General features: G+C 40.7%; 1 protein-coding gene across 1 annotated transcript in view; it reads left to right on the top strand.

Annotated features, from left to right (window-relative positions):
• Positions 1–11,034, top strand: part of RNASEH2B (ribonuclease H2 subunit B) — a 52,498-nt gene that overhangs the window by 24,277 nt on the left and 17,187 nt on the right. Inside the window, exons 4-5 of the mRNA XM_008071411.2 lie at positions 1,036–1,112; positions 4,998–5,112. Of these exons, the coding sequence (XP_008069602.1) occupies positions 1,036–1,112; positions 4,998–5,112 (192 nt within the window). The remainder of the gene's footprint in view (positions 1–1,035; positions 1,113–4,997; positions 5,113–11,034) is intronic.

Below are 11,034 nucleotides of genomic sequence, written 5' to 3' on the forward strand. Positions count from 1 at the left end.
TAGACCAGAATATTAAAAAGTTTCTTTAAAATTTTTGTCATATGAATTCCTGCACTCCCCTCCCCCATACACATATACATACACCCCCTCTACCACCAAAGTGCTGTCTCTCTTCATGTCCTCCTAATTTGGGGGCAGTACTGACTCAGAGGGGAAAAGGATACCAAGAGAACTGTGTTTCTGCCTCACGCTCTGCAGCTTGTTGGGTTGGACAGTCAGTGGATATTCGAGGCATTCCACATTCTTCTGTCCACAGACCACAGAAAGAATTGCGCACAAAAGAAAATGAGACTTGTTTTCTCCGGGTTTCATCCTCAAAAGCACAGAAACTTATGTTGGTACTGCAGTTGTGTAGACTGACAATTAGGTTTCCTAATGTTTGCCAGGTTTGCATTCTGTTTGTGCTTCCTCTCAGCCCCTGTTTTTTGAGAGGGTGGTTGAGGGGCTCTGTTAAAAATGATTCCTTGCCAGGTGCAGTGATTCACACGTATAATCCCAGCACTGTGGGAGGCTGAGGCAGGAGGATTGCTTGAGCCTAGGAATTTGAGACTAGTCTAGGCAACATAGTGAGACCTCACTTCTACAAAAAAAATTTTACAACTAAGTGGGCTTGGTGGTGTGTCCTGTAGTCCCAGCTACTCAGGAGGCTGAGGCAGAAGGATCACCTGAGCCCAGGCGCTCAACAGTAAGCACTGATCATGCCACTGCACTCTAGTCTGGGCGACAGAGTGAGACCCTGACTCCAAAAAAAAAAAAAGATTCCTAAGGAAGAAACGAAAAGTTAAAGATGGATCTCAATGCCATTGGCTCTCCTCTCCACACAGGGATTTGAAGCTCTTTGCAGTAAATCTCATAAAGCACTTTCTACCTCTTAAGAGAATCACATAGTCTCTTGGGCCTGTGTGAGAAGATCTTCTGAATTTGATACTTCACATGTATTTATCAACAAATGGTTTTCACATTGGGATTAAGGGGAAATAACCCAACTGTCTTCCCAGGATGCTCCCTTCCCCTTGTTCTCTTTGTAATCTACAGGAGGTCTTCTCCACTTTGCCACCCCCATGGACCCGCTGTTTCTGCTCCTCCACTACCTCATCAAGGCTGATAAGGAGGTGAGCTTCCCTGTTTGGGGCATTTACAGTGAGGAAACAGAATTGACTATTTTTGCTTGATCTCCTCTCTCCCCTTTGAATGACCCCGGTGTGTCCTCCCAACACTTCGGGTTTAAGGTAGTGATGGTAGAAAACTTGTAATGAGTGTGTTGGTACAGGGCAGAACCCCCTGCACTAGCCTGAGTCTTGCACCTGTGTCTTGATCCAGTTCAACACAGCTTGCCCGTGACCCTTGAACTGTCTAACTCACAGTGCTGTGTGCCTTACTACTGACAAAACTAACCATAATACTTTAATCATTAAGTACTCATTAGATTTGAAATACAAATGTGAGCCGGGCTCAGTGGCTCAGCCTGTAATCCCGCGCTTTAGGAGGCTGAGGTGAGTGGATTGCCTGAGCCCACGGGTTCGAGACCCCCCTGGGCAGCGAGACCTCATCTCTACAATAAATCAAAAAATCAGCCAGGCGTGGTAGCGCATGCCTGTAATTCCGGCTACTTGCAAGACTGAGGCGGAAGGATCGCCGGAGCCCAGCAGGTTGAGGCTGCAGTGACTGGGAGTGGCCACTGCACTCCAGTCTGGGCGATAGAGTGAGACTCCAACTCAAAAAAAAAGAAATGCAAATGTGAAAAAACTGACCACAGGCCTTGGGAGAAGGAAGAATATCCTCTTTTATAAGACTTCTTATGAGAGACTGTGAAGTAGATAAACTGGGGCGTGTCTGTAAGGAATCCCAGAGGGATAAAATTTACATTTGTATTAGAAATAAAGGCCAGGCACGGAGGCTCATGTCTGTAATCCCAGCACTTTGAGAGGCTGAGGTGGAAGGATAGTAGTCAGTAAAGGGAGGAATAATATAAGCTTTTCAGATAACTGTGGATATTCTTTGTTACTACTTCAAAATTCAACAAAAGGTAGTTTCTTAAAGGTTAGTTACAATATAGAATCTGAATCATTGTCAATAAATTTTCCGTGTTAAGTTAAAACAAAAAGCAATTGGTCTAGCTTTCACTTAAAATGGATCTTTTTTACCTATGAATGACTTTGTAACATCATACTTTGGTCATTTGGAAAAGATTGGTTCACTGAGTTATGCAGATCTTCCAAATTTGATGCATCTCATTACACACACACACACACACACACACACACACACACACACACACACACCCTTATTACTATCACCATTGATCTCATGATAAAGCTCTCTAAAGTATTGGGAAGCTGTCATAGTGGTGGATACAAGTTTTCTACAATTCTGATTTTTGTTCAAAAGCACAAATTATACCGTTGACTATAAGTACTGACACTATTTCCCTTGAAATGACAGGTTCACTTCATTTACATTCTGCCCAGTACCCAGGTCTGAATCATCATTTATAGTGAATTTTTCAAGTAAAAATGACATTCATAAAAAAGTGGCTAGTTCTGCTTACAACTCAGACAGCCATGCTTCCTTGGTGATCAGCTGCCTCAGTTGCATGATTCGGCAGAATGCCAGACCTCATATTCACCACAGAGTATTTATAAGACTTGTGCTCAGGAGTCAAGATGTAAATAAAAATCAATTGCTTTTACTACTTGATCAAGGATCGATCATCTTAAGTAAGACTGGCATTTTTTAAACTGCAAGTGCATGCAAGTACAGTGATGAGTAGGACAGTCTGGTGCCACCGCCTTGACTTATTCTAAGGAACCAGCAGTTCACCCACCATTGCATTTGAATCATCAATGCAGATGTCAACACAGTGAAAATGCAGATAGCATCTTAGCATTATTAGGAAAATAGTGTTGAGCTTGGACACCTCGGAAGGGTATTGCAGTCCCTCATGAATCCATCTATCTTATTTTGTCCTTAGACCAAGTTCCTAAAACTTTCACTTTGTAGGTAAATTAAGTTGCTTTAAATGCTGACAGGAATAAAGCTTTAATGCATGCTTTCTCTTGCTGCAGCTTAGCCTCTTATAGTCTTCTCCTTCCCTGCGCTCTGCCCTTCACTGTGGATTAGTGAAGTTTTATCCCTTAGTTTAATCACTGTCCCTGTATCTGGAAGCTGCTGTGATAGCCAGTAGAATGAGGGCACACAAGCAGTGAGACTGGTAAGCCACGTGTCTCTAAGGAGCAGAAATGGTCCTAGGCACCACCAGGAAGACCCTGGGAGCATTCAGGGAGGAAACCGAAAACCTCAGCGACTTACCACTCTAGGATAAATTAACAAGTAGAAGGATACCAACCAGCCCCAAGACATGCATTGATGTACATTTAAGGCTCCCCCCGCCCCCTTCTGGTAACATTTCCCCATCTCATTAGGACCGTTACTCTAATGGACTTACCCTAGCCTGGGCCCTCTGGGAGCCTCCAGGCTGCTGTGGCAAGTGCAAGTTGACAGGTGCAGAATGAAGCAGAAAAGCTGCCTGTGGTGGCAGCTGGCTTCCATCTTAAACCGTTGTACTTTCTCTCCCCAAGTACTAGAAATGCCCTTTAAAGTAACACTAATGATGGTTAAGTATTTCCTTCCGGACATTTTAAACATGATTATTTCCTATTTAGTTAAAAAAAAATTGGAACACACTTTTGAAATTTGACCTGTTCTTTTTTAATTACAAGATTTATTTCAACATCAGTAAAAATAACTCTTCTTTCTAGCTATCTCAATTGCTATTGACTTTATAGACAAAGCATATTGCCTATTGCATTTTCTTATAGTGTGGTAAAGAAACAAGAATGAAATACTAGTTAATTATGAAATTATTTTATATCATGACTGTGTGGTAGTCCATTATATATAAATATTATTTTATAGTAGTTAAATATCTAAAATATCAGTTGATCATAGAAGAATATAGTTCTAAGGTAGAGGTCTAAAACTTTGGGAAATATGTGCATTATTCTCAATATGTGAAGGAAAAAGAACATTTAAATTGAGACATTTCGTGGCACTTGTTAAACTAGAAAGTATGACAGTCTGTCACACATACTACTGAATGATTGACTTCACCCTTAAAACCCAAGAAAGCAGTATTTACAGAAAGAAAACCAGTCAGATGCAGTTTTTGTGTCTTCAGAAGATGTTGTCACAGAAACAGAAGAGTAAAGTGAACTAGAAGTCGACATGGGCAAGACCATGCATTTGTTACAAAGTCCAGTGTCTCCAAGTCAGGGGGCTGATAATTAGACAAACTTTACCTCTCCCTGCTGCTGGGAAGTTAAGAAAAACTAAACCTAATTGCATAGAATACTGTTCTGAATTCTTATGGCCTGCACTTCTGGCCTCTGGCAACCAGGCCACATATATGTATCTAGAGGAACCTGATTTAGCGAGTCCGTAGCCTCTAGCTATCTTTTCTTCAATTCTTGTCTGCATTTAGAAGTATTGTCAGGGAGCTCTGATAGGAATAGATTCACTTTTGGTGTTTTCCTTTTTGGGCGGGTGCGTCTTTCCTCAGTCCTAGAGTGAGGACATTGGAATGTTCTGGGCCTGGCCTGGGCTTGTTCCTGTGTGATATCAGGACCCCTGCTCTGTGACCTCAGCCGATTCTTCAAGTTGAATGGGCTGGACCAGCCCCATCTTTGCAAGCTTCTGTGGCTTCCAGTGCTTTTCTAGATGTTGATTCCCTGCTTCACCTGGTGACTGTATCGCATGCCTGAGGGAGATGGTGTGCTGCTTGAGTCCCCGGGCTCACAAGAGCTTTCTAGAGGGTACTGAGTCTGTCCTAGAGCCTATTCCAGCATAGGGGTTCCTCAGAAGCAACAAACAGCTCCGAACTAAGTTAAAGGCCCAGCCATGGGGGAATGTATCTTTTTTTCTTCTTTTTCTGTATGTTTGTTGACTGGAATATTGGAATTCTGACTGACTAAAGTGTTTGTTATTGTTTTGTTTTTTAGGGAAAATTTCAGCCCCTAGATCAAGTTGTGGTGGATGACATGTTTCCAAATTGCATCTTGTTACTGCAACTTCCAGAACTTGAGAAGTTACTTCGCCATGTGACAGAGGAAAAAAGTACTGTATATGGGCCTTTGAAATTTGACTTGTGGCTAGGCCTTTAGAATGTAGCTGTTTAAAGGCCTGTGAATGTAATGCCTATTCTGTGTAGGCCATGGGGAAATCTGTCATTCAGACTTCTTTTACTCTTAGTACTGTTTCTCCATTGCTTTGGCTGGTTCAGTCTTTGGAACTGCAACCCATGCCATTGGGCAGCCTGTCTCCTATAGGGGAGGAATCACAGGATGTGGCCTTAGTCTCTATTCTTTTTTAAACCAGTTCTGTGACTTTAGGCAAGTCACTTAACTGCCTCAGATTTCTTATTTGTAAAATTATGCACAACAGTACCTTAATGAATTCAAGAAGCATTTATTGAGCACCTATATTGCATACTAGTGCTAAGTCCTGGATACTTCTTAGACATTGTCCTTTTCTTCATTTTGCAGCGAGTCTGGTGGGGGCCAATGACAAGCCAGGCAGTGACAGTGTAATGGAATGGCAGTAAATCCTGGATTTTCTGGGGACATACAGGACAGGCTTTAGCCAACATTGGGTGGGGAATTCTGGTGGGTGGGTACATAGGTGTTGTGTTGCTTTACTGGGGGAAATGACCTCTATATGGAGTCCTGAAAGATAAGTCAGAGAAGCAGCATAATGAGGCTTGAATGTGTGGAATGTTTTATCATGTTTAGGAAATTCCAAGGAGTTCAGTGTATGGGATGCTGGGGAGGGATTTGGGCTGATAAGCCATGGGCAGGAATGCTGGGCACGGGTACAGATGGTGAAGCGCCTAAGTGAGTTTGGACTTTGCCTGATGGTAGTGGAGTATCTGTGAAGTTTTGAGCAAGTCAGTGTTGTAGTGTGGAGAATATATCAGAGAAGCTAAGGCCAGGTCCCCAGAAACTGTTGCAGTGATCTAGGCAGGAGATCACAGTAGCCTGAGCTTAGGAGATGGAACTAGAAGGAAATAGCCATTTAGAAGTGGAACCAGCCACATCTGGTGATTGGATGGTAGTCAAGGAGGAGGAGTCAAGAATGACTTCTGGGTTCATGCCTGACCCACAAGTTGTATAGGGAATCCTGGAGACAGGGAACATGGGCCAGAGGGGCAGGCCAGAGTAATAAGGAGGTGAGTGTGACCAGGTGTGGCAGTTCACACCTGTAATCCCGGCATTGGGAAGCCAAGGTGAGAATATTGCTTGAGCCTAGGAGTTCGAGGCCAGCCAGGGCAACATAGTGAGACCTCGTCCCTACAAAAATTAAAAAATAAAAAATTAGCCAGATGTGGTGGCACATGCCTGTAGTTCCAGCTACTTGGGTGACTGAGGCGGAAGGATCGCCTGAGCCCAGGAGGTCAAGGCTGCAATGAGCTGTGATCATGCCACTGCACTCCAGCCTAGGTAACAGTGGGACTCTGACTCAAAAAAAAATAAAATTTTTGGATATTACTCATTTAATTTTTGAGAGGGGGACGTGAGGCCGTGTGTGTGATTGTGTTTTGACAGGCTAGAAACACTATACATACTTGGCATCGGTGTCTCAAAAAATCATCAAAGTAGTTTTAGGGTTAATAGGAAAAGAAGTCTGGGAACCACAACATCAGGCTGATAAGTTGTGGCTGTTTGGGGTCATAGATGGTTTGGCCAACTATGACAGTTCTTCTGGGACCAAGAAAGTGGTGATTGCAAGAAATGTAAGCTTACGGTGGGAAAGGGAGAACCTCATTGATTGCATTTTGTGTTTGAGAGGTCTAGTAAATTCATACTTGGCCACACTTGGAGCTCCAGTTTGGATCTGAGCGGTGTGTGGTGCCAAAGATTTATCAAAGCAGCCCCATTAAAGATATTCCCTGATGCTGAGTTTGGCAGGAGACAGCAATCTTTTTGTGGGTAACAAATGAAGTAGCCCATAACTGTTTTTGAGAGCTAAAGTAGTGAAGAATAATTACAAGTCATTTTAACTTTTGTCAACTTAACACAAGTTGAAAATGCAATTAATTCATTATCCAGAATTCTGCCATTAGCGATTAAAGCAAAACCCAGAAACCCAGAATCAGAAGCAGTATTAGCGCCTTGGTGTTTGCGTGCTTACAGTCTGCAGCTGGGAGCAAGAACTTCTCTCTCTCATCCCTTCCCTCTTGCACAGCGAACCCCTGACTATTTATTGCATCATTACCTAAACCTCTGTCCCAGTCTCCTCTACTTTTCAACACCGCCCAACCTTTGGAAATTCTGCACTTCCATTTTTCACGAAGTTTTATGACCAGACTTTATATTTACCAGATTTCGGCCAGGTGCAGTAGCTCACATTTGTAATCCCAGCACTTTGGGAGGTTGAGGCAGGAGGACTGCTTGAGCCCAGGAGTTCAAAACCAGCCTGGGCAACATAGCAAGGACCGACCTCTGTCTCTACCAAAAAATCAGAAAATTAGCCCGGCTTGGTGGGGTGCACCTGTGGTCCTGCTGCTCAGGAGGCTGAGGTGAAAGGCTCACCTGAGTCCAGGAGGTTGAGGCACTGGTGAGTCATAATTGTACCACTGCACTCCGGCCTGCATGACACAGTGAGACCCCCGACTTAAAAAGCAAGCCACATTTCTAAAACTCTAGGTCTCAAATTTTTCTTTCTTTATACTTATGTGACAGTAAAGCAAAAAATAAAGTAATTCAGCTATTAAATTTCACACAGTAAAAGATGTATGCCATCTCTAGAGTTTCGGCAGTTTCTTTATATACAAATTCTTCCCTTAATGAGCTGCAGCCTATAAATTTTGAAATAATGGAATATTTAAAAAACAGAACCAAAAAAATTTTTAAATAGAGGTAAAAAGAAAGCATAGGATCTCAAATGCCTCATCCTCAAAAAGGCCTCTGCATCAAAATTCACATAAGCAATTCCATGTTACTTGCCTCACCTCTTGACCCAAAACATATATATATATATATATATATATATATATATATATATATATATATATGAAACATTTCTCTTTATGTAAGGTCTGTGTGCAAAGACAGTGGCCTGAGATAGACATCTTTTTCCAAGAAAATCTAAGGGAATGCTCGGCATTTGGAAGTTTACAACTGGTTCTTAGAGCTTGTCAAACAAGACAAGTGTAGGACATACACTTTTTTGTTTTTTTGGTCCGCCTGCCTCAACATACACTTCTAATGCAGCAGAACTTTCATTGCTTTGAATATGTTATTTAATCCTTGCAATAATTTTCTTTCACTATATATCATAACCTGCATTTTCACACATGAGAAAACTGAGGCTCAACGAGTTTAAGTAAAAATAAGTAAATAACAAAAATTTTAAAAGCTTAAGTCACTTGACTAACACTACAGAACTTGATGTGGTAGAACCAGGACTTGAACCCATGTCTGTCTGACAGCAACTCTTGGCCTTCCTTCTTAAAGCTGTTTAACACTTCCAAATACTCTGTTAGAGTTTGTGGGTGGTATCTTATATGAAAATGGAAACTTGATTTTTAAAAAGATTTTGTATATCCCCTCTTGATACTTTCCATTTGTGTGGCAGAAAGAGGGAGACGAGAAAGGAGACAGAGAGAACTTACATACTTAAGGAAAAGGCTATTCTCATCTCTGCAGTGACCTTTCTAGAGTTTCTAGGCGCTGTATTGCCCTACAGGTCAGCTTTTAGTGATTGTGTTGGATACTGGCTGATTTTTAAAATTTGGATTCTTGTCCACTTATAAATTCGTGTCTGATGCCATTCTCTGTAATTTACTTCTAGATTTTTTAAATTAGAAAGGAAGAAGACTACTGAAGGGTGGTCGGTTAATATTCTTGACCGGAGGCAAGTAAAGAAGAAAGCTGATGTTTTTAACTTCCATCCTCTCTACTTAAGCAGTTAGCGCAAAGTCTGAAATACTCAAATTCCCCAGCCAGCTGTTTTGATATTAAACTCCAGATGCTGTCTTGAACTTCTATGACATTAAAGACCTGGCTAAGCCTGCTTGTGAGAACCTTCCCTCCTGCCATCTCCCAGATGAATAAACCCAGCCACAGTTGTTTGTACCCTGAATGATGATGGTGGTGACCTTAGCCCTGCCTATTTTATTAGCGAAGGAAATGATGTGTCTCTGTTTGCTAGTTCTGGGGCTCAGAGCACATTTCTTGCCAAAGAAGCTCACATTCAGTGGAGAGATGGCACGGGAAGGGACTAATGAAAGGTCATAAACTTTATCTTGAATGTAACACTCTGTTTCATATTGCAAGCCAGAGCTGCGCTGGGCTGTCTGAGGTGATTAACAGGAAGAGCCAGGAAAACCTACCTGATTAAAATACCCCAAGTACAGTTGCCAAGTTTCTTTCCCCAGGAGGCAGGGGTAAAAAGAGACCATATGAGTTTCTCAGTTATGGAAAACATTGAGAAAGTAGAAGTAAGAATGTGCTTTAGGCAGTTTGTTCAACAGTACATCAGGGAAATTCAAGTTTGAACTGATTACCCAATTGTTGAACGTGTTATTTAATTGTGGACTCACTTTTATTCCATCTTTATTTTGTAAACCTAGTCTTTCCAGATGTTTGAAACCAGTTTTATAGGCACTAGGCACATAAGGGGAAAAAACCTTTCCAGTATATGCACATATTATCTAACTCACTAACTCTCACAAATATTAAATGTAGAACATGAATAAACATGCTATGGTACTTTTCATAATTATGAATAGTCTGTGGCCTTCTTGAATATTTTAATCCTCCTTACTTTCTTATGTTTGTAAATTTCAAGATTAAGTAGTAGTTTATTCACTGGGTCCTTGTGTAGCTTTCTGAGATATAGTGATCATCTTGCCCAGGGAGTGTTTAATTTAGAAATAAATTTATAATTTTAAAACTTTCTGGAAAGAAAACTCAGGCTCAGCTGGCTTCACTGGTAAATTTTACTATACTTTAAGGAAGAAATAATACACAAAGAAATGATAGTTGCTCAAACTGTTTTAGAAAATAGATCAAAAAGAAATATTTCCCAACTAATTTTATGAAACTAGAATTGCCCCAATACCAAATCAAAATTATTACAAAAAGCAAATTAGACTAATATCCCTTATGAACATAGACTGAAAAATCCTTAACAAGTATTAGAAAATTAAATATATAAAACCCAAGTGATGTTTATAACAGGAGCACAAAGTTGGTTGGGCATTAGAAAATCAATTAGTATAATCTACCATATTTACATATTTACACATTATAAAAGAAAAACTGTGTGATCATCTCATTAGACACTAAAAAGGCATTCAGTCACAATATAAAGTCTCAGCAAATTAGAAATAGAAAGGAACTTCCTCATTCTAGTAAAGGGCATCTATGGCAAGCCTACATCGTCATCATTGTAAAAAGCTAATGTCATCTTCATTGTAGAAGACTGAGCACCATCTTTCCCTGTGATTGGATTTTAGGCAAGGATGTTTGCTCTCCCTTCTTCTGTTCACCAGTGTGGTGGAACTCCTGGCAGGTGCAGTAAGACAAGAAGAAGAGGTAAAAGGCATATAGATTGGAAAGTCAATAGTAAAACTGTCTTTATTCATAGACAATATTGTCATGTATATAAAAAATTCCAAAGAATCCACATAAAAAGTTTCTAGAACTAATAAGGTTTCAGGTTACAAGGTCAATATACAAACATCACTTTTATTTCTATATATCAGCAGTAAGCAGTTAGGTAGGTGGTAGAATAAAAACATACCATTTATACCAGCATCAAAAATCATGATGTTTTGGGGATAAATATAACACAGTATGTGCCAGACTAGTATACTGAACATTACTAAACACAACTGAGAGAAAGTAAAGAAAAATTAATGGAGAGGTATGCCATGTTTGTGAATCAGAAGACTTGATACTGTAAAGGTGTCTGTTCTCCCCAAATTGTTTTGTAGGTTCAATGTAATGCTTAGCAGCCTTTTTTTTTTTTTTT

The sequence above is a fragment of the Carlito syrichta genome, unplaced genomic scaffold (assembly GCF_000164805.1).
Source record: "Carlito syrichta isolate Samal-C Ts95f unplaced genomic scaffold, Tarsius_syrichta-2.0.1 Scaffold314313, whole genome shotgun sequence".
NCBI lineage: Eukaryota > Metazoa > Chordata > Mammalia > Primates > Tarsiidae > Carlito > Carlito syrichta.